The following is a 26,151-nucleotide window of genomic DNA, read 5'->3' on the forward strand; positions in this document are numbered from 1 at the left end:
GTGGAAATGCAAGTTGTATCAGCACTTTGGAAAACAGCTTAGCTATTTATCTTAATTTTGTTGCAGTACTGACAATTGAACCCAGGGACCTGGATATGCTAGGCAAGGGCTCCCTCCACCACTGAGCTATCTCCACAGACCTTTTATTATTATTATTATTATTAGTCTTTTTTTTACACTTACTTCTTACATGTATTTGTGTGCATGAGTGTGCAGGCACATTATACACCACATCGCATGTGTGTGGCGGTCAGAGGACAATTCTCAGACTCTGACCTCTCCTTCTACATGTTGGTTCCAGGGACTGAACTCAGTTTGTCAAGCTTGGCAGCAAGCACCTTTACCCACTAACTAAGACACCTCCATGGACCAACCCTTGATTATTTTTTTTAAACAGTGTCTCACTACATAGTCTAGGCTGTTCTTAACCCTATGACCCTCCTTTCTTCACATTCAGAGTGCTGGGATTGAGGGCTGCGTCAACACACCAGCTTAAATTATATATATATATATATACTTACATATACATACACATATAAATGTATATACATAAATGTACATTTGTATAAATAATTTATGTATTTTTTTAAATGAAAGAAGCCAGGAGGCGGGGCTGGAGAGATGGCTCAGAGGTTAAGAGCACTGACTGCTCTTCCAGAGGTCCTGAGTTCAATTCCCAGCAACCACATGGTGGCTCACAACCACCCGCAATTAGATCTGGTGCCCTCTTCTGGCCTGCAAAGACACATGTTCACCTATGTGATATCATGAGAAGGCTAAGCTGGAGGGCTGGACAACAGATGGGCGGATACCGAGACTGAAGAAGGGGGAGCACCCACGCACTGAGGTAAAGCACGACCAGGCACCTCAAAGAAGTGGCTTTCCTTGATGCAAACTGTGAAAAGTGAACCAAGCGGGATGCTAATGACGTCTACGGAAACAGAGGCATCTGTGTTCCAAACACATCACACAGCCTCACTGAACGGTGGAGGGAACTCTCTGCAGGAAGGAGAGCCCGGCTCGTGTTTTCTGTGTTCTGTTTAGTTACTTTACAGGTAAATTTGGTTTGACATTCATAACCCATGCCCTTGTGTGAAACACACTTTTTTTTTTTTTTTTTTTTGGTTTTTCGAGACAGGGTTTCTCTGTGTAGCTTTGCGCCTTTCCTGGAACTCACTTGGTAGACCAGGCTGGCCTCGAACTCACAGAGATCCGCCTGGCTCTGCCTCCCGAGTGCTGGGATTAAAGGCGTGCGCCACCAACGCCCGGCTTGTGAAACACACTTTTACCACTTAAAAAAGCAAACTCCACAGTTCTCTACAGAGTTTAGTCAAACCCTACTGTTCAAAAGGGATGCAAGCAAGAGAGCGTTGGGATGAGGAAGCTGAACAAACCCTTGAGTCCGGAGATGTCAGTAGGAACTGATGCTTTCACAGCTTATTTATTTACTGTGTGACAAGGAGGGCTAGGGCATGAGTTTGGAGATCAGAAGACAACTCACAAGGGTCATTTCTCTCCTTCCACCCTGTAGGTTCAAGAGTCAAACTCAACTTGTCAGTCTTGGCAGCAAGCGCCTCTACCCTCTGAACCATCTTGCCAGCTCATGAGCTCAAGTTTTAATATATGTACAGCTAGACAGATTTCTCTGTCCCCTGACAGCACCAAGAAGCTGTGGCAAAGCAGCAGCACACAACACAACCTGGGTCCAGACTGTGCCTAATCCTCCAGGAACATGCACCAGGGCCCCTCAGGGAATGGTCTGTGCTTCTACGGCTGATCGAGGGGGATTGGAGCTGAGCTTGGAACATCTTGGAATGTCAGGAGACAAGGAAGTGTATAACAAAACAAAACACACAAAAAAAGAGTGAGTCCAAAAGACAGAAACCAGCTAAATGAGGGATCCACCTGAAAGTCCCCCGACAGCCGGACGTGGGCCATTCGAAACGGCAATCACGCATCAGAATAAGTACCCACGAGTGGGGTCTGATGGAGGGGAACACTACGTAGACACAGAACAAACCCTCACAGGATTCCAGAGTCCAGTCACTCTCTTCCAGAAAGTCTCTAAAAGGAAACCCAATAGAAAAGAGACATCATGGGCAGATGCCATGCTTTGACAATCTCCCTCAAAGGCTTGTGTTGGATACTTGGTCCCTAGAGGAAGTAGGTCACCAGGTGACCAGAGGTGTGCCCTATCTAGTCTCCTCTCTCCCCTTCCCTCCCCTCCCTCAAGCTCTGCCTCACCACCAGCTCAGACTCACAGAGCCAAGTGACCACAGACCCCTCTGAAACCGTGAGCCCAAGTAAGCATTGCTTCCTTTAAGTTGTTTTTCTTGAGTATTTTGTTACAAAAGAAAACCACTAACACAAGATATTTCACGGGGGAGGGGGCACATATAACCCATGAACATCAGGAAATATCAGTAGCTAAGGAAATGCGAAATAAAAAGGAGGATTTGTCATTCCATACCTTCCAAATCATTAAAACTTACAAAGCCAGACAGTTGGTAGCAAGAATATGGAGTAAAGGACAGAAGACAGACACAAACACTGTCCACTACAAGTTCTGACCCAGGTACAAAGGAACGTGATGCAAAGACCACTCAAAGTGATGATGGCATTACTGATGACGTTAGTTCTAAGGCTAAAGAGCTGGTCTTGTTTAAAAAAGCATACGGACTAGTGAAAATTGGCACAAACACTGTACAAAATAGTATAGTGCTATGAAGTAAGGGTAGGCAGGCACAGATCTCTCAACCTACAACTTTTGATCTCATCATTCGATGCTTACCCTAGGGAGTTCCACAAACACCTAAGGTTGGTTTTTGTTTGTTTGTTTGTTTTGTTTCCGAGACAGGGTTTCTCTGTGTAGGCCTGATTAACCTGGAACTCGCTCTCTAGACCAGACTGGCCTTGAACTCACAGAGACCCGCCTGCTCTGCCTCCCGAGTGCTGGGATTAAAGGCGTGCGCCACCACTGCTCGGCTTCTAAGGTTTTTTTTTTTTTTTTTTTTTTTTTCTTTTTTGGTTTTGAGACAGGGTTTCTCTGTGTAGCTTTGCACCTTTCCTGGAACTCACTCTGTAGATCAGGCTGGCCTCGAACTCACAGAGATCCACCTGCCTCTGCCTCCCGAGTGCTGGGATTAAAGGCATGGGCCACCACCGCCCAGCCTAAGGTTGTTTTTTTTTATATTGACTCCATATAGACAAGAAATAAATGTTTATCAACAGAGTTTGCAATAAATAAGTTGTGTTTGTATTCACACACCTGAATGAGATAGGACAGGAACATGAGGGGACTATGTTTACATTTATAAGCATTAATTCACTAAAAAAAATAATAAGCCAAGAAGACTCTTTATTTGAAAGATAGGCAGAACAGTGAACACCGAATGTCCCGACCAGCATCAGCAGGCTGCAACAGTAGGACTCAGGTTAAGGTCCACTTAGGCTACATAGAAAGACCATGTCCTGAAAGCGTGCAAAAGGAACACTTACTTGGTTATAAAATTCAAAAATTGCCAAAATGTATCCTTAGGGATAGAAGCAGAAAACATTGCTTAGCTTTACAGAGAATTCACTGCTCAATTTTGGATAATCATTACCCAAAACAAAAAACTAAAAGAGCCTACTACAAGGGTGGTTCTCAAGCCCCAGCCAGCATCAAAACTGCAGGAGGGTTTGCAAAATACCAGTGGGAACAGCGGCCATGGGAGAAATGGGCTCGAACGTGACCATCTGCCTGCTTCTCGGGTCCCCACTGACCGATGCTGCTGGTCAGAGGACCACACTCTCAGAAGCATTATACTAGACAAGCAAGACGTGATTGTTGGGTAGCATTTGGTGCCAAAGCACGGCGCATCCGTCTAAGATGAACCCAATCAGCACGGCGCATCCGTCTAAGATGAACCCAATCAGCCCGGCAAATCCGTCTAAGATGAACCCAATCAGGCCAACTGTGTGCCTCTGCTCCGGAGGGGTCAAGCTTCTTAGAAGCTGGATGGGAAAGTGGAAGAGTGGGATCGCCTGGAAAGGGGAGAGCGGAGAAGATGCGGAGAAGATGCATCAGGTGGGGGCTATGATGGTGGACTAGTGGAACCCAGGGTGGCTAAAGAAAAAAGAGATGGTAGAGTTCAGGCTATGTGAGTGACGTGGGTGCACGGTTAGCCCTCTAGAGCCATGGGGGGCTGGAGATGGGGTTAAGAATACTTGTTGTCCTTGCAACAGACTTGGGTTCAGTTCCCAGCACCCACAAGGTGGCTCACAACCATCTATAACTCCAGTTCTAACCTCCAGGGGCATCAGACGTGCACATGGTACACATACATGCAGGCATATAAAATAAATCTAAAGGAAAAAAAAAAAAAGACAGCCTTCCAACCCTAGTGATGATGTAACTCATGGAGTCCTGGGTCTAGGTGACTTGAACCATATGGAAGGATCTATGCAGGGAAGTGCTATGCCGTGTAATAACTGATTCCATAGAGTGGGGGGAGGGGGAGGGTCCTAGCGCCAACCTCCTGCAGGTACCAAAAGATGACTCTGTAAATGAGTTGGGACAGAGGGACGGTGATCTGCAGCTACAACATCAGCATTCTACCCAGTGTTGGTGGTGAGAATCAAGGTGTGTCAAGGAGATGGCGGAATGAAGTACAGACAGAACAGTCTGTTTCTCTGCTTATCCCAGAACTGAGAGAGGGGTGGGGATGGAGAACAAGGCAGAGGTTGGCGGCTACCAGCTGGGAGAAAGGCTCCATCGGCCTGGGGTAGCTGCTCCAGCAGGGTGAAGGATGATTGCAGCAGAAGGCCCTTTCAGCCTCCTCCCCAGGGAGAGGTGGGTGCTGCCTAAACCTTCCATGAGGGCTTGCTTCCTCCTGTTCCCGGCTGCTCCCAGACCTGGGACTGACTCCACCTCCACTATTAATAGCAGAAAAGGAAACTGGAAAGAATGCCCCAGGAAGAGGGCGTGTGGAAGGCAGGCAGGAAGGCAGCGGGACTGGACTCCACCCGGACACTTGCTTGGCCTCTCCTTCCTTCTCAGTTCCAACTCACCGCTCCAAGCCGTCACCTCTATAGGAGAAATGAAAGGCCAGGGGACAGAGACCAAGCTGGATCTGCTGCAGTCCTCCTTGGGTTGGCGGGATCAAAGGACACACACAGATGGACGGGGACACACACACACACACACACACACACAACACACACACACACAGCCCTGGGTCTAGGTGACTTGAAGCATATGGAAGGCTGTGTGCAAATGCTATGCTGTGGAATAAGTGACTCCATAGAGTAGGGGGAGGGGAAGGGTCCTAGCGCCTTCTGACCCTGAGCCCCCGGCACGTCTGTGAAGTGGGCAGATGGTTTCTGAGGTCCCTTAGAAGGCGAATGCAGCTTCCTGGCATTGTACTGTGTGATGCTGTGTAATACACAGGTTAAGTCAGCTTTTACATGGATTTCAGAGACACTTACACAGCCACCACCCTGGGCCTCACCGGACATTTAGGTAAGGCTTCAGGGGCTGCCTGCTCCCATGCTCAAGTGACACACCCCACGAGCAGAAGAGGACAGCGTATGTTTCTCTAAGTCCCAAGGTCTTTGTTTCAGACACTCAACTCTGTCGGGGTAAGCCCAGAGGCAATCAGAGCCGATACTGTCAATTAATTACAGCACGGCTGTATCACAATAAAACTTTATTTACAACTCCAGACGGCAAAGCAGTTGTTGGCAGGCCTTTGACGCGGTATCTCTCCTGGGTCTGGGGATTGAGGCTTGTGCTTTCATCCAGCTCTGTGATTTCCCCAGAGCCCCACAGTGCCACTCGAATGCCTGCTATTTGAAACAAAGCCAATGCCTCACAATACAAACAGAAACACACACACACACACACACACACACACACACACACACACATACGCACGCAACTCCTGAGAAAACAACCAACCTGTCACCTACTCAACAAAAAGGAAAAGTCAAAATTAATTTACAAACCTGAAGTTCTACAGCCCAGCAACAGACCTCAGAGGGGTGACTGATGCCGTGACGCTGCGACCTTACAAGATCCTTCCCCTCTGTGCGGCTGTTACCAACACCACCACTCCCCACTGCTTAGGTGGGAGGGACTCCGGCCAATCCTCACCAACCCTGCCACCTGCAGAGCACTCTGTCCCTGTAGACACCCCGTGTATTCCAGGGAAGGTGCCAGCAGGGGCCGTGCACCCTGGCTCTCCAGGGGACCTCAGTGCCAGCTGGCACCAGGGACAGGAAGTCAGCCAGCACCGGCCAGGTCACTGCACCTAACTTGCCTTCCACTTCCCCTCCCTTCCTACCCGAGTAGGTGACTGGAACCTGGCTGCGTAGGTCCCAGGGCAGCCTCACAAGAGCCTCTTCCTCCTTGTTTTAAAAACTGTCCCACTCATATCAAGGCTGAGCGAGGCAGCCCAGTAGGAGGAGAAGGAAGGGTCCCACGGACAGGCAAAAGAGTCAGAGACGCCCCCGCTCCCACGGTTAGGAGTCCCATAAAAACCCCAAGCTTAACAACCACAACACAGGACCCAGCGCAGACCCGTGATTCACTTCAGTCTCTGTGAGCCCCTACGAGCCCTGCGTAGCTGATTCTGTGGGCCGTTTTCTTGTGGTGTCCTCGACCCCTCTGGCTCCTACAATCCAAGGGGTTCCCCAAGCTCTGCCTAATATTTGGGAGGCCTGCTGTGGATATCGCTCTGTATAAATAAAACACTGATTGGCCAGTAGCCAGGCAAGAAGTATAGACGGGACAAGCAGAGAAGAAGGCTGAGTCAGGAGACGCTGCCAGCCACCGCCATGAGTACCAACATGTAAGATACTGGTAAGCCACGAGCCATGTGGCAAGGTATAGATTTATAGAAATGGTAATTTAAGATGTAAGAACTAGATAGCCATTAAGCCAAACAGTTTAAATAATATAAGAGTCTGTGTGTTTATTTTATAAGTGGGCTGCGGGACTGTCGGGGCTTGGCGGGCGCTGGAGAGAAACTCTCCAGCTACAGAGGCCTGCTCTTTTCTGAAGGGAAATGGAGAAGAGGGAGGCAGTGCTCAGGACATACTGTATGAGAGAAGAATTTAAAACACACATGTACACACATACAAACTGTCTCACTGAGGTCCCTGGCTTCCCGGTTTTCTGTGTCATATTAACTGGCAGGCAAGACCTCCTCTAGGCAATGTCAACTGAACTTCAGTCATCCAGATCTGGATGGGGTAGAAGAGTGCCGTCTTCACATCTGCAGCAGCTTCCCCAGCCCCCGGGGTTCCTGACCCCGCCCGCCATCGGCAGGCAGCAGGCTCTCTCCAGCACGCTAACATTCCACCACAAGCAGAGGCTGCCTACTTAGCTGAAGTTCTGCCCAAGCCAGATTCCTATTTCTCCCATGTTCCTGAGAACTCCAACCAAGACACTTGGGTGACCAAGACAGGGATTTGACTCCTGTGGGCAATTCGGGGATGAGAGGCTTGACCAGGAAGTGATCCACTTGGCCTGGCTGTCTAATAATGGGCCCGGGACACTTCCTCTCCTGATGGCTGGAGGAGCTGCCGCTAAGGGACCTCTCGCCTCTAGGTGCGGTGATCACAGCAGAGAAAGGTGTGCAGCTTAGCGTGCAATACAGTGTGTTCCACAGCCTCGTGATAACATCAGATAGATACCTGGGAGAGATGACAGGGTTCCTATCTTGGCATGCCCGTCCTGACACACACACACACACACACACACACACACACACACACACACACACAAAGGCGGAATTAAAAGGACTCAGCACATCACAAAGCAGACTGTGAAACCTGCCGAACGTCTTATTTAACAAGCCTGTCTTGTACTCCCTCCCCATTTCCCAAAGCTGGAGGTGCTGATGATTGGACCCAGGACTTCACACCAAACTATATCTCCAGCCCCACTCTGCCTTTTTGAATTTCCCACCACCACCATCACACCCCTTCACCAGTTGGCCATCTCGTGGTTTGTGGCTGTCAGTTGTTGATTCTCATTAATAGTGTTCTACTGTGTGAGTATGTGGGTCCCCCCCCCCGCCCCGTATGTATGTATGTATGTATCCTGTAAAGGGCCTGACAGAAATTAAGATAGTCTTAAGAGGGACTTGTCTCTCAATCCATCAGACTGTTCAAACAATGGACCCCAAAGAAACGGGCATTTCCCCAGGAAGCTCAGGCTGGGAGAAGGAAAGGGCACCAGCCAGAGAGGGAACTTGTCTCCTTAAGAGAGATTTCTCTTAGTTCAACAACTTATCAGACCACTTTGCAGGGTGGGCCTGAAGCCCAATGATAAGTCAATGGTGGGTGGGGCCACACCTTGGCCAATACCGACTAGATGTGCACATCTCTGGTCCTTCACTTCAGAACCCCAAAGACAGACTCGGTGGGGAGCCATATCTCTGTCCCTCTTCCCAATGTGGCCACATTGAACAAAGCCTTTTTTTGCCTTCCACTTTTAACTGGCTTATTAAGGATTGGTGGCTGGACCTGGCTTGGGGCACAGGTTGTGACACGCCCCCGCCCCCCAGTTTGATAATGATCCTACTGCTGATTCATGGTTCCATAGTTTCCAGTTTACTTCAGGCCATTATGAACAGCAGTGCCATGCACACTGCAGGCTGAGACCCGCGAACATCTGTGTTCACTTCGGGCTGCCTGGTGATGGGGCTGGCTGGGCCCATTGCTGAGACCCTGTAGAGCACGGGAAGAGGGGCTGGTACCAGGGACTCCCATTCATGGAGAGGGGCTGAGAAGCACCAGGTGGGATGGGATGTCGCCCACCCTGGGCCTCTGAGTTTTATCAGAAGGGATGGGAGAGGTCACTGAGCTGTTGAGCCTGGCTAGCTAGGTTCCTTACCCCTCAGTGCTTTATGCGGAAACCGAGGGTCGCTTAGCCTCAGTGTCCGCCTTAGAGCAGGCTGCTGGATCCAGAGAACTCTTCCCCTGTCCCCACCACGGAGTGACAGCCAGAGGGTGTGAGGCAGAGCTGAGTGGAGTGGCCACATGGAGAAACCTGACTCTGTCTGGGTGCGAATGCCAGGGGCTGGGGCCCAGTGTGCATGGGACCCTTCTCCTCCTACCGGGTTGCCCAGACCTCAGGCCAGCTCTACCCATGAGGCCTCAGCAAGCATCTTCAGAAGCACTCTGTGACTCAGAGAGGACGGTAAGAGGAGAGCCTGGAATGCCATCCTGTGCCCAGCTCTGCCCGGCAGCTACCTGTGAGGTTGGCACAGCTGCTTTCTCTGTCTCTGCTGCCTGCCAGTCACAGCTCAAGCTGCCCCTCACAAGAGGGTGTCCAGCTGCTTTTGCCTCTACTGGAAGCTTCATCTAAGGATGCCAGCCTGCCCAGCCACCCAGAAGGGGCTAGGCTCTTCCTGAGGGAGAATGAGCCATTAGTCTCCTTCAACAGAACCCTCCCGGGGCCTCCTAATCTCTTGGCCTGCTGCTGGCCATGTGAATCTTGGTCAGTTGGGTCCGGGCAGGTTGCCCAGGAGCAGTCTGCCTGCTGCCAGTGGTGGGCAGGAACAGAGGTGAGGCCCAGCTGCCTTGCCCCCACACCCTCACCTGCCAACACAGGTTGCTGGACAAAGTCACAACAGAAGACAGCACCTGGAAAAGCAACTCCTAAAGGAGCCCTTCACCTTGTCATAAGCCCAGTTTTGGGAGGCCTGCAATCTAGGTGGGCAGGGGCCCCTTGGAGCCTGGATTTCCTGTCTGACAAGAAATATCTACCCACCTTAGGACAAATTGAACATTAAAAAGGAAAAAGCATACACCTTGAGGAAAACATTAAAAGACTCTCAAATCTGCAGACTGGAGACAGTGGAGCCAAGCAGGGACCCAGGCTCCAACACCCTACTGTGGACTGGGGTACCAGCGCAGAGTCCAGGCTGGGCAATGGTAATGTATTGACATACCTGTATCCACTGAGACACGAAGACAGAAGTGTGAATGCGCTCTCTCTCTCTCTCTCTCTCTCTCTCTCTCTCTCTCTCTCTCTCACACACACACACACACACACACACACACACGCACACGCGCACACACGCACACACACACGCACAAGCACACACAGAGTGGAATTTTCTACGCATCCACCTATTATAAAGCCTACCTCTTGCCAGGTGGTGCTGGTGCACATCTAATCCCAGCACTCGGGAAGCAGAGGCAGGTGGATCTCTGTGAGTTCGAGGCCAGCCTGAGCTACAGAACAAGTTCTAGGACAGCCAGGACTACACAGAGAAACCCTGTCCTGTTCTCATATTGGCCAGACACGGAGCCTTCCTATGCCAGTCAGACCCTTGCTTTATTATTTTGTTTCCCTCGTTTACGAGGAGATGCCAACTACAGACGTGGATGGCTAGGTGAGGAAACTGGACTGGATCTCTAGGGGAACCCGAATGGCTACACTCTCCTTCAGGCGCACTCCATGGCGGCCTGATGTGTGGGGCACTGTGGTATGGGCATATCCCCTCCTCCCGGCAGAGCCTAGGGCTTGACCTTGGGCACACTCACACTTCCAGAGTCAAAGCGCATGTGCATTTGGCCCCTCACGCTTCCCTTCACGGTTAAGTTCAAAAACAACCTCGGAAAATATTTTTCTGAGGGGGTGCGTTATCATCATTCCCACACCACCTCCCCGCCCCGTGAACATAGCCAGATGTGTACAGTTTTGCAGTGGATCCTGGAAGCCTCTGCCAGGGACCAGCCTCCACTCTTGGCCCGACACAAACAAAGGCATGAAGCCAGGGGGAAGTCCTGCATCCTCAGCTGTGGGGACAGTCACCCCTGGGAACCAGGCTGAGTGTTCTGTCTGTGAAATGGAGCCTGTGAGTTTCCCAGGGAATGAGCGCCTTTCACCAGGTGGAAGCCAGAGGTCGTGACCACAAGTGACCACAAGTGTAGCTTTCCGATTTCCCAGCTTTGTGTGTTCTGTGCTGCAGAAGTCCCTCTTCCAGGAAAGACATCCATGAGCTTCTTGCTGCAAATTAATCCTCCCTGTTACACCTTTCCCACCCCTGGGCAGGGAGCAGGGCGAGGAGGGGGGACCACTTGCTAAGACTTCGCTTCTTCAGCATCTCAACTGTTGGCTCCCAAACAAGAAGAAAACCAACATTGTACGGCCTAACTCCCCGGCTGGACCTAGGAGGAGAAAGTGTGACCACCTCCAGAGGGCACCAAGTCTGGACCTCTTTGGAGTTGGGTGGGGAATCAGCAAACCCATTCAGGGGCTATAACTAAGCCACTTAGGGCTGGCTCCTTTCAAAGCCAATGTTACTGGAACATTAGAGCTGGTCTAGGGAGCTCACTTTCTACAGGTTCAGCCTAGGATGTGAGCCAAGAATCCAGGCAGCCCCTGGGAACCAGGTTTCCGAACAGCGCATGCTCATTCCCCTAAGAGTATCGAGGTTTAATGACATCCCACATGACATAACCACAGTAAATACATGCGTGCGCGCATACGCGCGCGCACACACACACACACACACACACACACACACACACACACACACACACACGAGATAGGGACTATTTCACAGCTCTACCTTTCCCAAGAACTGGGAGCTATGTTCAATGTTCCTTCTGATGTTTCCAAGTCGTGGAAAGGGCCAGGCTGGCTTAGATCACACGAGCTTGCTTTTGAAGTTTTCCTTGGGGTTCAACGGGGGGTGCAGTGGGAACGTGTCACTCCTTTCCAGAATCCCAGCACCCACTCCCATCCTCACCTCAGCCTCTGCTCTCTGGAATTTCTAGTTTTGCTTCCCTGCAAGTAGCTGCAGAGCCTGGACGTGGAGGCCAAGCCTATCCCACCGCTCTGTTGTGCGAGAACACTAAGGCCAATCCAAAATCAAGGGCTCTGACTGGCTAAGTCCTTGCCATCCTCCCATCTTGAGGTCCCATCTGGAAAGTGGAGAGAGTTCCACGGCAAGATTCCTTCATTCCAGAGTGACCCACAGCACAAGCAGGTCCACAGCTGGTCGACGTGCCTTCGAGCCCTGTCCCTGATAGGTTAGGATGGCATGCTCAAAGTAACCCAGGCAGAGGAACTGGTACCCATCCTTCTGGACAGGCGGTCAGCTACCGAGCAGGCTGCGGCCAAGTCCACAATGCTCCGTAGTCAGTGACTATGGTAGTAGTCTTCTCAAGAAAATCCAGGGAATGGAGCTCTAAACACAGCTCCATTGACGTTCATCCATCATCCGTGTCAGGAATGCAAACCCCTGGGTCTTATACCCAGCATTATCTTTCCTCTGCATCTCAATCACATCAGAGCTAGGGGACCCTGGGTGCCACTTGTTCCCACCCCAACAAGTGAGAGATAGGCAAGAGATGGTCAGAGTCACTTGTCCTTAGCATCTAGAAACCCTAAGGTCCAATGCAGCTATTTATCCTTGTCTTCGGAGCATGAGTAGCCCTGGGCCACCAGCCCCAGAGCCTGCCTCTTCTAGCTACTGGACAAGATAGGGGAAGGGATCCATCTGACCCACAGTGAGGAGGAGGGAGGCTCCCATGTCACTATGGGAAAGCTCTCATGTCCTCCACTGTGATCCAGAAGTTGACAGCATCCCAGACTGTCCTGAGCAGGCCACTGTCCTGAAGACACTTCCCCTGCAGGCATCCACAGGACCTCAAAGCATCAACGCAGGATGGATACTCTTGGTGTGTATCCAAAAATAAATCCAAATCATCAGATGAGTCAAAGTGAATTGAAAAGCCTCCCAAGAGCTGCTCAGTCGAGTCCTTATTTGCAGATGAGAAAACTGAGACCAGCAGAAGCCTCCAGGCTGCAGGTCTGGGTGGCATAGCCTCTTCCACAAGCCGTCTCCTCCTCCTCCCTGCTCCACGTCACTCCTGAGCTCAGATGATCTGCCTACCATGCCCCTCCGCTACATACACCCACACAACACACATGAACAGCCGTAGAGTTACAGAGGGCCCAGGGAGAGCTTTGGCTGGCATGCATTTGTGACTGTCCTAAGGCGTCCCGGAATCCATCACTGGGAATGTTCTATGGGTATACAGGACTGAACTCCCAGGTTCTCCCAGGGCCTTAAGGGAAAGTCAGGAAATGTTCCTGCGTAAGTGTGTACCGCCACCCCAGGAATCCTAGGGGAAGGAGAAACGGCAATGAGCCACAGCACAGGCTCTCCAGGGCCTTAGCCCGCTGAAGCCACACAAAAGCATTCTAAGGCCAGAGCCAGGTGGGGTGCTCCCAGCTGGACTCGGAGCCAACAGTGCAGGCCAGGGAGCCACTGCACTTTTTTTTTTGCACTCCGGCTGGAGTGGGGGCTCAACCTGTTGAGCAAGAGGCACCCCCCCCCCCTTGCTCATTGTCTCACTTGAGAGAGGGGCTTAAGGGACAGCTGCCTCTAGGAAAGCTAATGCTGGCCAGTGGGCGCCCCCTGTGGCCACTGTCTGGCTTAGCCAGAGCTGTGCTTAACCAGCGGGCTAGAGTGACTGTGGGCTGGGAAGCCCTAGGCATGTCCTCCAGAACGTCTCCTCCCCTGCCTGACCCCTTGGACAGGGGGAGGTGCTGCAGGAATTGGGGTGGGAGGCAAGGGGGAGACGCTGGAGCCAGGAGCCACCAGAAAACTGATTGCCAGCCATGAACTGGAAAGATGAAACAGAGAAAGAGCAGCTTTGTTTTGCATGACAGGGTCTCCAGCAGATTAGGCTACCCTCAAACTATGAGGTCAAGGATGGCTTTGAACTTCTTTTTTAAATAATTTATTTTTATTTTATGTGCATTGATGCTTTGCCTGCATGTCTGTCTGTGTGAGGGTGTCAGGTCTTGGAGTTACAGACAGGTGTGAGCTGCCATGTGGATGCTGGGTATTGAACCTGGGACCTCTGGAAGAGCAGTCAGTGCTCTTAACCACTGAGCCATCTCTCAAGCCCCTGACTTTGAACTTCCCATCCCTCCGGTCTCGCTTCCCCAGTGCTGGGATTACAGGGATATGCCCCTCACACCCAGGAGGATGTGCTGCTGGGCTTACGTAGTGAAGACACACCTAGGCCTTTGTGCCCAACAAGCACTCTTCTAAGGGAACTGCATCCCCAGTCCTCAACCCCTACTTCTTTTAATAGCACTTCCCACCTCTGTCTAAGGAGCAAACCTGGCTGACACCCCGGGAACACTCCAAGTCTCCTTAGCTTGTTCCCAGGTACCTGGTTCAAGCCCCTTCAGAAGCCACAACCTCCCATATGACTTCTGAGGAAACCCTCTCGAAGAGAAGCTCTCTGGAGTTCCATTTTCATTTTTCTCAAGTCTTGCTCGGTACTCAGTTTTCACTGATGACTTTGCAGTGTGGTCCAAGTCTTTACAGATCGTCTGGAACTTATACTGAATATCCCACATCCCAAGACAGCCTGTAAGTCTGGGCAAGTGGGGATACTGTCTGTCCTCAAATGTCCTGAGGGAGCCTGAGTGCTTCACAAAATGTTAATACATATTCTTATCCCCACCCCACCCCTGTGTGTGTGTGTGTGTTTTGAGAAAGGGTCTCACTATATCCTTGGCTAGCCTGGAACTTGCTATGTAGACCAAGCTGGTCTCAAATTCATAAAGATCTGCCTGCCACTGCCTCCCAAATGTTGGGATTAAAGGCGTGCACCACGATGCCCAGCAATACACGTTCTCTTAAAGAGGAGAAACAGAAATTTTCTGTTCAATGCTACAATATAAGAGGGGTACGGGGCTACAGTTAGATCAGCAGGAATGGAGACATAAGACTATAGCCAGCCATGGTGGCGCACACCTTTAGTCCTGGCTCTCAGAGGCAGAGGCAGGTGGATCTCTGTGTTCGAGGCCTGCCTTGTCTACAGAGCAAGTTCTAGGACAGCCAGGGCTACAAAGAGAAACCCTGTCTGGAATCCCGCCACCCACTCCCCGCCCCCCAAAAGGAGAGAGAGATTGTATTGGCACTGCACCCCAATGAAGGGAAACGGTAGGTGGCGATTCCCCAAACTTTGCTTCATGGTCTTCCTTGTGTTTGTGGAACAGGTATTGAACTCACTGACTAAACATTCGCCGAAAGCCTATTAAAATCTCGAGGGGCCACTAGTGTCCTTTACAAACAGTTTGGTATGCAGCTTGCTTTATGCAGTGTGAAAGTACAAACACAGTCCCATATGGTGCTAGCCCTGGCTTCCCATTTGGGTAAACTGAGGCATGCAATAATGCCCCTCCCGCAAGGGTAGGGGGCACAGATCTGTGAGTACTCCAGACTGTCTTCCTCCCTTCCTCCCCCTGGTTCCCAGGAGGAAGGCTGGAACCTTTCCATCCTCTGTTCACCCCATCTCACCCCCAGGAGGAAAATGTGGGACTGAGGCTGGAAAGACGGACACCACACCGTGCTTGGATGGCAGCCAGCATCACTGGGAAAGGGAGCTGGAGTCTGGGTAGCATGGGATGACACCAGGAAGGAAGTGCTTAGCAGAAGTGAGCCCGGGAGCTGGCAGGTGTGCATCAGGGCAAACTACCAGCCAATCATATGAACATTTACTCTGGTAGGAGAGGAGCCATCAGAGCCCAGGCCACATTGAATAACGTGACAGGCACAACCTTGGGGGCTCCCAGGGTCAGCACACCTGTGGCTTCAGGAAAACCTGACAAAAAAAAAAGGGTGAGGAGAGCACCCTCGGGGGCTGGGCTGGGGTGGGGTGGAGTGGCGTGTTTTGTTGTTGTTGTTTTTGTTGTTGTTGTTGTTGTTGTTGTGTGTGTGTGTGTGTGTGTGTGTGTGTTTGTGCATGCTCGTACACTCCTGCACATGCCTGCAGAGGCATTTCTATCCTATCCCAAGGCCAGTGTGGGAACCCAGGTCCTCCGTGTGCCTGCCCTGGCTGAAATGCAGCTCATGGGAAGTTTCAGGGCAACTGGCTCAGTGGCCTAGCTGAGGGGAGAGGAGACTAGGTGGGGGAAGCTGGCTTCTCTGCCTTAAAAGGAACTTCTCCCTCAATACCCAACACCTAGTCTTCAAACCTCAGACTGCGCTGAGAGGGTTAGGTCAGGGGCCATGGAGGAACTAATTCTCTCTCCCTTCTGCACAGTTGGAGCTAGGTCAGCTGGGAAAGAAAGGCTAACAAAGGCCACTAGAAGCCTGAGGCATCCACAAACAGCCACTGCAGTGGATCTGCCACGCACCGACTCTGGTATCCATCAATGTCACTACTTATTTTTGGTCAAATAAAAGTTACTACTCTTTCCAAAGGAAAGTTCTCTTTCCCGCTTCCCTTGCCGCTAGATACCAGCATGTGATTAAGTTCAGTTCAGCAAAATGTACTTGGACGAGTCATGTGTAGTTTTGGAGAGATGTTTTCTTACTCCTCCCTTTTTTCCTGATGGGTGGGATCCCTGCAGCCAACACAGACCATGAGACTGCATGCTGAGAGCCGAGGCGCCATCACAGTCCTCTGAACTTCCAACGTGAGTGCGATGTAACTTGTCTGGTTTAATCTTTTTGTTGTTTTAAATTCTAACTGAAGCCCTAATGCTCTACTGAAGAATTCTTAGGGTGAGGGCCACACGGGAAACCTGAGGTTGCTGCATCTCCTGTGGGGTCTCCCTGTTCCTGCTCACGCTCACTTGACCATTTCTCCAACATCCACGGCCAGCTCCTACCTGCCACCTCCACCCTTCTGGACTCAGGTCAGGCGTGGAGAGTACAGAGCTGGCACATAAGACTTTAGGCTCCAAACCACCTCTGCCCCTCGCTCACTGAGCAAGTGTTTATTGAACATCTACTGTGGGCCAGGGACTTTTCTAGATGCTGTGTCTACAGCGCTAACAGAAGTCTCTGCCCTCGTGAAATACAGTCTAGCAGGAGAGAGAGGCACAGAAAGAAGTGCATCATTGTGTGGTGAATGCAACAGGAGAAAGTAGTGTAGAGTAAGAAAACAGGGCAGGGGGTGGTGGTGGTATATATCCTGGAAAGTTCTCCCTCATGAAGGTGACACTCAGGCTGGGATGTGGGTCAGCTGGGAGAATGCATGTCTAGCATGCATAAAGCCTTGCATTCAGTCCCTACCACTGTGTAAAACTGGTGGTCACAGTGATAGGCACCCAGAGGTAGAGACAGGAGAATAAGACAATCAAGCCACCCTTAGCTACATGGAAAGTTCCAGGACAGCCAGAGGTCTGTGAAATTATCTTAAAAATAAAAACATTCAAGCAGAAGTTTTGAGCGGGAAGTGAGGAACCTAGGGATGTTTGAGGAAAGACTTGGTCAGGTGATTGACTGGAAATCCTTGTGCCAGTGCCTGGGTGTCCCTTCTCTGGAAGGGACAGAATTAGAGGCTACCCAGTGGCAGCCTTGTGCCAGCCCAGCTTTAGCGCTGTGACACTAGTAGGTCTCTCTCAAAGGGTGGCATGGGAATCCAATTAGACAGAGTCTGTGGAGGCTCGCAGCTCAAGCTAAGCTCTGTGGGCTTGAGCTCCATGGCGGAGGCCTCAGCCATTGCCTGTGTACTTAAGAATCACGGAATGCCTGGGTCGTGTCACAACACTGCCCTGTCCACCCTGATCAGGGCCGGATTGTTGCAAGGCTCAAAATTCAGATGGCCACAGGCCCCTGGTTGGCCCTAATCCTGGGAGGCCTGGTTCTCTGGAGGCGGGCTCCTGCACCCCAACCTGGGGCTGAATGCAAGCCTCACTCAGCCACTCCTCAGAATTCTCTTCCTTTGGGTTGAGGCACGCAGCTTTCCGGCCATGACAATTGGCGGACGGGGTGCCACCCTGCACCCTGGCCCTAGGGAAGTGTGAGGTGACTGACCTGAGGGGGATAAGGGTACAAAGGAAGAGAGGGTGGCAGTGGTGTGTGCTGAGAGGGTAGGGATTGAAGAAGGAAAGGAAGGATGGGTGGCCCAGAGACTGGCACAGTTGCTGTATTGGTGGCCCAGCATCTCAGAGACAATAATATAGCAGCTTGGAATTCGGGGAGATGAGGGTTAGAAAGTTAGAGAAGAGCCAGGCGGTGGTGACACACACCTTTAATCCCAGCACTCGGGAGGCAGAGGCGGGTGAATCTCTGCGAGTTCAAAGCCAGCCTGGTCTACAGAGTGAGTCCCAGGACAGCCAGGGCTACACAGTGAAATCTTGTCTCAGAAAACAAAAAAAAAAAACCAAAAACTGTAACAACAAAACAGAAAGTTGGGGATGAGGCTACTCTTTCCACGAGCATTTCTCTGACCACCCGTTTACTGCAGGTACTGGCTGGACGCTATGGCTAGACGCTGTGGATGCCTCAGGAGCTCTCAGGCCAGTCAGAGACACTGACATACACAGTCACAACCCGAGTGGCCAGCATTGAGACTGGACTTGAGGAGTTCTTGGAGTCTGTCTGGCCTTGATTTTCCAGGTCCCACCAAGCTTCAGTTTACCTTAATGGCAACCAGGAAGGGAAAGATTTGGTTAAAGGCTACATTAGTCAACGTTCACTACATTCCTCCAGTCCCCAGAGAAGTGGGACCAGAGCAGAGTTCAGTTCCTGGTTATCTACAGCCACACACACACACACACCAGCACACACTTGTCGCTAGCCCAGCCCTTAGAAGCACCCAGAAACTTGAGCAAGTATCCCACCTCCTTGGAAAATAAGTGGGTGACTTCTAGGTGGCTCTCAGCTCTTGGATTCTATCTTAGAATGGTCACATAGACACGGTTTAGAAATTAGCCTTGGGCAGCTACAGGATTCCATTATTTTCATTTTTGACTTTGAGACAAGGTCTCCTGTAGCCCAGGCTGACCTAGGACTTACTATCCTCCCTCCACCTCCCAAGTACTGGGATTACAGGTGTGTGCAACTACCGTCACTTTCTATGGTACCGGGGATCGAACTGGGGGCTTTGCTTACTCTAGGCAAGCACTCTACCACTTGAGGTACACCCTCAGTTTGAAGAGCCAGTGGGCTGCTACCTACAGGAAGGAATCTTACCTCAAGCATTACTGCAAATAAGAAGCCCCTTACAGTGTTTTGAGATAGGGTCTCTATCTCAGGCTGACCTGCAATTCCCTACGAAGCCAATGACTTTCAACGTCTCATCTGTCCATGTCAGTCTCCTACGGGCACAGACTTTTGCCACCATGCTGGGTTTATTCGGTGCTAGGAATGGAGCTGAGAATTTCCTGTATGCTGGGCAAACAGTCTACCAAATAAGCTACACCAGCATCCCATAATGTATCTTTTGGGCAGATTTTCTTTAAAGCCTTTGTTTATGTTTTTATTTGTTTGTTTGAGACATGGTCCCACTACACTACGAAGCCCTAGCTGGCCTGGAACTCAGAGAGCCCCTTACTTATGAGTGCTGGGACTAAAGGCATGCACCACACCCAGCTTAAGACCTACTTAGGCTCCTGTGGCCCTGGGAGTCATGATCCTAGTTCTGACACTTCCTTGGATCTTCCACAGCCTCACAAGTGGATCGGACACACGACAGAAAGACTTGTCCCACGATGTTCCTGGGAACGGGCTGTGACAGGAAATCTTACCAGCTGAGGTCCTTGCCCTGCCTCAGACACTACGGCACAAATCAGAACAGAACCCAGAGCTGAAAGCGCCCTTAGGCCTGGTTTGCTGGGTCTCCAGGCCAGCTCCCGCTGGAGCAGGAACAACTTCACCCTGTCTCCAGCTATGCGGAGCAGCTTCCGGCCTGGCTGGAGGAACTGGTTCCCAGCACACCTGGAAAAGGAGTGGGGGACTTCAGGTCAACAGCTACCTGCTCAGAACAAAACTCCGGGCTGGCCCAGGGGGTGGAGACGATTACCAGGTTTCTGTTCTCCAAGGGCTCTACGTGTGGAGAGGCACAGCAGGCCGGCTCCAGAAGCTCAGCTCAGGAGATAACCCCTTCAGCAGCCTCCTCCCCCAGGGGATTCTAACCCCTCGCCCCTCCCCCTCAGCTTCCAAAGGTAGTCAGTCACCTCCACGGAATGGAGGAGCCCCAGGAAGGGATACAGGCTCCCAGGCTCTCTCCGCCTACACTTTATACACCTAGAGTGACCTTCTGAGGTCTCTAAGCTGCTGGTCTGTCCCTCCCTGGGTGGCCATGCCCCACCTGAAGCCTTCAGTGACAGATGCTCTCAGCCCTGCCTCAGACAAACTGCTGCTTGTGTCCAGCTAACTCTGCAGATGGCTACCTCAGTGAATCCTGTCGGTTAAGTGCCTGCTAGAAAAACCCTGCCCCCACCCCACCTCGGATCCATTCCCTTTCCTTCAGCCAGCCGCTGGTTCCCTCCCCTATAGCATTCCTGTGGCTCACAGACCCCACCTCAAACTCCCTACCGTGGCTCCCATCCCCCAACCTGCATTTCCCCTACACCCTACAATTCATCCCAGCTTAGTCACCCTAGGAAGAGAGCTCCCATCCCATGCAGATCCTTTTTATTTTAAAAATCTCCATATGAAAACACTCCAGGAAGCCCTCCCTAGACCACGCTGTGCTCTTTAAACCAGCCTCCCCCTGCCTCTAGGAAGCAGCTAGGCATTGGATGCCACTCACCAACATCAGCAGACTTGGGATGCTCAGGGTGTCTTAAGCACACGGAGCAATATACACATTCAATTCACAGCCATACCAAGATGCTGCTGATGTTGGTAAGTGAGGCACAACGCCAAACCTGTTGCCCTTATCGTTCCTCAGATGAGAACAACGCACAATGCAGGTCTGTGATCACTTTGAGTAGGAAGCTTGGGAAGTACACTACCTTGTCCACAGGCACACAAATGTGGGACCCGGTCTGAGGGTTTCCACCATGCCACCCTGCCTTTCTCCTGCCCAGGATTTATCCATCAAATGTCTGTCAGATGGACAGCACTCAATCAGTCACTCTTCATCCTCCAAGGATAATGCAAGCCCAGAAATCTCACAACAGTGGAAATCATGTCCCTCCCTTCTGCTCTCCCATTCTACTTTACAGATAGGAGTTTAAAGGTCTGAGTTGCCCCGTGGCAAAGGAAAAGCACAGAAAGGCTCCCAGGATAAAGGTTGTTTACCTCTGGGGTGTGCGCAAAGCGCCAGCTTAGGTCAGTTTGAGAAGTGTCAGGATAATTCCTTTGTTACAGAGATTTGCACTACATAACCTTTGGTGTTCGCATCCCATCAGAGAATTCCCACAACTCAAGTGGACCTGGGGGTATTGCTGGTAACTGCAGCTAAGGGAGCTGGTCTAGAGGAAGGTGTAAAACCAGCACTACCCAGTACTAGGCTTGCCCCAAGCCTTTTCTGCCCTGGATGTAATTCACCACCGATCATCATAATCAGCCTGTGGAACTCACCATCACTGTAATCCCTCCTTGTTACCGTACACTATCAAAAAACTTCCCTGTATTCCCACATACTGTAAAAATGACATTTGGGGGTCTGGATACCCGGGGCTCAGTGATGCTAAGAGACTTGCTGCTTGGAACAAGGGCAGGTTTCTGGACACCTTTGTTTGCACATATCCATCTCTGACTATGAACCATCCCTGTGTAGAGTCCCGAGAGGGCTTCACGGCAGACATGGTTTCTAGGTAGTTCTCAGGTGCCAGACAAGAACCCCAGTCTTGATGTCCAGGGACCAGGCTGGGAGCAGGCCACGGATGGCTCCACGGCATCTCCCCTTAGGACAGGACAGGCAGGTCTCTCCCACAGCCAGTATCTTCTCCAAGAAAGACCGGCTTGGCTTTTCTAAGATCCAAATCACGAGACAAACTAACCCATCTGGCTTTGGAATGGTGCTGAGGCATTATCCCTCCGAAAGACTGCGTTTGAAGACCCTCCATGAAGTCTGTCTGCCTCAGAAGGCGACGCACTCCACAAACTTGTCATTTCCTAAGGATTCTTTAAACTGCAGACTGTGGCCCTCAAAGCTATTCCTATCTTCCTCACATGACAGACCCTTCCCCCAGTGGGAGTGCCCTTCCCTTTCAGGCCAGGCTGGTGGAGTCCTAGGCCACCCACAGGAGGCTTAGCCTTCATTCCCTGAGCACTAGCCCTCTCTACCATGACGAGGACGGCACTGCCATCTCATTGTCCCCAACACTAACACTTACAAGCAGCGGAGTCCCTTCCTTGTCCGGGCTGTCACCACAGGTACTTCAGGCCCTGGGAAGCCTCCCCTCCCCACTTTCTCCCGGCAGCTGCCCACTCTGGAAGGGTAGGCTACACCGTTCAAGAAACGTGCCTCCCTCCTGGGCTGAGTATCTTCAGCTGTTGGCAGGGACTTTGGGACACCTGCTGTAGTTACGTTTGCAGACACTGCCTGACCTCTCAAAGAGAAAGTAACAATCCATGTTCAGAAAGAGCGCAGTGGGACTGTCCCTAAGGTGCATCTGATGGGAGACGGGTGCCTAAGGTAATACTAAGAAGAAGCTCAAACCTCTTACGTGAAAGAAGTTTCTGTTTGCACAAAGGGGTAGGAGGGGCTCACCATCCCGGCCATGCTCTGAGAAAGGATCCGCTCCTTTGGCAACATGAAGGCAGGGTCCTCACGGAGCAACACTCTGGGACCATGGAAGGTGCGTTTATTCCACCTGCCCCAACACAGACTTAAAAAGCGCTTGGAACCAGGAGCACGCTGCACGCGTGGACACTTAAGAGGTTTGCTTGTGGTCTGCTTCAGGGACTCCTTCACGTACTCCCCTCCCGTCTGTCGCTTGACTTGGTTTCAACGACCTCGCAATAAGGTCCCTGGTCGCCCCCAACACAAATAAGAGTAACCGCGCTCTGGTGGTCCCGAAGGAATCTGGAATCTCCCAGCACCCAGTTCCCCCCCCCTTCCTCCCGCAAACCCACCAAGTGCCCCCTTTACAGCCTCACGCACTCCTGCTCACTCTACACGAGTGGAGACCAGAGGCACATCCACGATCTGGCCCCGCACCTGCGACGTTCTCCAGTTTGAGGGGGCGTGGATGGTACCAAGGTCAGGACTCGGAGTGCGGCCACGCGGGAGAGGCTGCAAGCGGGCGGACCACGCGGTGCAGCCGGCTTCCCAGCAGCCCTGCCTGACTTGGGGTGGAGGGGAAAGACCAAGGGTCCGGCGGAGCCCGGGGGCTGTCCACTCACTGCTATCCACGGAGAGCGACGGCGGCGGCAGCAGCAACAGCAGCAGCAGCGGGGAGAGCGCCAGAGCGGGGCCCATGGTTATCCTCGCCCGGGGACTCGGAGCAGGTGGCTGCGGCTCTGGCGCAGGGTCGCTTGTCTGGGCGGCCGGAGCGTCGGCGCCGCTCGGGGGAGGCCTGGCGACAGCCGCGAACTCCGGAGTCGCGTCCCGGCGGCCCCTCCTGCCTGCCGCAGAACCGGGCTGGGGCGCGGAGCCAGCGGCGAGGAGCGAAGGTGGTTGCGGCCCGGGCGGTGTCTGAGCGGCTGCGGCCCAGCGCGCGCTGCTGCGACTACTCCCGCCCCGTCCCGTCCGCGCTGGCCTCCGCCCCCTCCCCCAGGAGCTCGCCCACAGCGGCGGCGGGGTCGGGCGGGGCGGCGGCTGGGCGGGCGCTGGGCCGCGAACAATAAGCAGAGGAGGAAACTCCGCCCTGGAGCGCGGCGGGCGGGGGAGCACGGGCTGGCGGTCCAGGCCAGGGCGTGTGGGAGTGAGTGTGAACGTGAGTGTGTGAATATGCGCGCGCCCAATGGGGGGGACTGTAGATCTGTGCTCGTGCTGTGTCTGCGTGCCTGTGCGCGCGCCAGGGACCCCGCCGCCGATGTCCTACGCACAGCTTTTGCAGGGGACCAGCCGGGATCCTCCATAACGCTGCGGCTCTTGCACGCAGATCCCCAGCCTGGGAGTTCCGATAAAATCGACCCTGCCTTGCCCCCCGGACCTCCGCGCCTTCTGCGGCTGAGCCTGGGGAGCAGGCCCCCTACCTAGCAGGTGCCTGGATTTCGTGCAATCCCCGAGCAAGTCTGTGCTGCGGGATGTGTAACGGGCCATCTGGACCGATTTTTTTTTTTTTTTTCCTTAACCTCTCCCACCGACATTTCTCCAAATAGATGTGACTCTTTCACGGCAAAATTTTCAGCGATTAATTCGTGCGGGTCTGTGTTCTAAGAGCTTTGCACGTATTAATTCTCTTGCTCTTCACAACAGCCACATTTTTTTAAAGCCTCGTTTTGCAGACAGGAAAATGGAGTTTTTAAAAAAATGTTAAGAAAGTTGTTTAAGATCCCTTAGGTGGTAGATGGCAGACTTGCCTATGAGACTAGTCTGGAAAAATACTTTACACACTGCCTGTAATACCATAATTGCTCCATAAGAATTAATCTTGCTGAATAAAAAGCAGCAATGGAGATTTAAGGGCCTCGGCGTCAAATCCAACTTGGGCTCAGAACCTAAGTTGTGCTAAATTACTGTGTGCCTCGGTTCTTCTCATCCGAAAAACAAGGCTAATAACACCTCTAACAGCTGCTGAGATACTTGCTAACGCGGGAGAAGCACGTAGCTTAGGGCCGGAACCTTGGACAGTCTCAATGAAAGAAGCAGCCTGCGCGGGTGAGAAGGGCGTAGACTTGGGGTGGGGTTTGGAGTTGGAGAATCTCATAAACCCCAATTCACCCCGTGAAAGGACAAAGCAGCTCGCAGCCTGTTCACCCTACCTTGGGGGCCTTCGCGGGTTGCAGACCCTGGAGTCCTCTGCTAAGGAGGCACCTCAACCGCTCCGGGATACAGAGCTGGAGGGGGAGGGGCGGCTAACACTGAAGGGAGATGGCGAAAATTTGTCACACATGACTCCTGGGTTTCTAATCCGGAGCTTTTCTGCCAGATGGGCCTAAGTGGAGGGATTGTTCCCGAATCCCGAGGGAGGTGGACTCGGTGAACCTCTCGAGTGGGCTGCGCACAGGCTCAGCTTAGGAAGCACGGGAGCGGGGCTGGGGTGTCCCTGCTGCCTGCCTTAAGCTTGGGAAGAGCTGGCCTGCTGTTTTCATGAGGAAGTTTCTGCGTGATCGTTTTTGGCGCGGTTTTCCATGCCTCGTTTGGGAAAGACAGAGGGTGTTCCCCTAAATACGCTAGGATGTGTGTGTGTATCTTTGATGTTTTTTTAGCGCTTTCTCCCGGCATCAGTGCCAACAAAAGGCTTGTTAGCAAACCAAGCAATACTTTCTCAAAACTGGGGTTGAAATCTTCATTTTGTATGTGACCCAGCTAACCCATGCTCTTGCATTCAGTGAATCAACTTCTATATCAACTCGAAAACAATCACATTAACTTTGTGGATAGAGTTTGGGACATTTTCAGTAAACATGATTTCAGATTGGCCCCACTCTCAGATCAAACATAGTTAAAATGACAGCAGATATCTGGGCTTGGGAGGTGAGGCACTCTTTGTATCTGAAAACTGCTAAGTCAGATCTGTGGTTAATCTGACAGGACCCCTGATATATGTACCATGGAACTTCCAGAGTGAGTCCAACACAATGGGGAGACTACAGGGTGAGCAGAATGGCTCTCAGCTGGACTGAAGCCCTGGCCCATTCTGCACAGTTAGCTTGCTGGACTGGAACACAAGTTTATAGCTGAAATACAATGCCCTTTATAGGTGCTAGCTCCCCACACTTCCAGAATTCAGTGCACTTTGGCTACTACTATCCACGTGTTCTCTCTCTCTCTCTCTCTCTCTCTCTCTCTCTCTCTCTCTCTCTCTCTCTCTCTCTGTGTGTGTGTGTGTCTGTCTGTCTCTAGCTCTGTGTGTGTGTGTGTTTGCGCGCGCGCGTGTGCGCGCGCGCTCGCGTGTTGAAGAACAAACCTGTGCATGCTAAGCAAGCAGTCTACCGCTGAGCTACACTCCAGCCATCCATTAGCAAACTTTAAACCTGTTAACACAGGGTCTTCAGAGTTTACTTTTCACTTCCTCAGAGCAGCCAGAACAGCACAGCAGCAGAACAGATGTTCTATATGGACACAGATGCAAATCTGCAGATGCAGACATGCATGCCCATGCCAGCTTGGAACCATAACACAGGAACCTGTGGCACGAGGCTTAAATTTGTGTTCTTGTTGCGCCTGGCAGTCAGTCCCTGGCAGGTGCAATTTGACAACTCGGCTGACCACATCCCTAAGTGCAGACCTGGTATATCCTCTTGACCCTCATCCTGAAACACTCTGATCCTTATTCACAGCTTCTAGAGACGTAGGACAGGCCCTGTCCCATTACACCCC

The 26,151-nt window shown here is 51.9% G+C and overlaps 1 protein-coding gene across 3 annotated transcripts in view; it reads right to left on the reverse strand.

Moving 5' to 3' along the window:
- Podxl (podocalyxin like) overlaps positions 1-23,364 on the reverse strand; it is a 38,165-nt gene extending 14,801 nt beyond the window's left edge. For 2 of the 3 annotated variants that reach the window (XM_059257526.1, XM_059257528.1), the window contains exon 1: positions 23,067-23,364. In XM_059257526.1, coding sequence (XP_059113509.1) covers positions 23,067-23,142 — 76 coding nt within the window. In that variant the 5' untranslated portion in view covers positions 23,143-23,364. Of the gene's footprint in view, positions 1-5,988; positions 6,099-23,066 lie in introns of those variants that run through there. The other variant, XM_059257527.1, reaches the window with a different exon arrangement.
- Positions 23,365-26,151: the final 2,787 nt, after the last annotated feature.

The sequence above is a fragment of the Peromyscus eremicus genome, chromosome 3 (assembly GCF_949786415.1).
Source record: "Peromyscus eremicus chromosome 3, PerEre_H2_v1, whole genome shotgun sequence".
NCBI classification, from domain to species: domain Eukaryota; kingdom Metazoa; phylum Chordata; class Mammalia; order Rodentia; family Cricetidae; genus Peromyscus; species Peromyscus eremicus.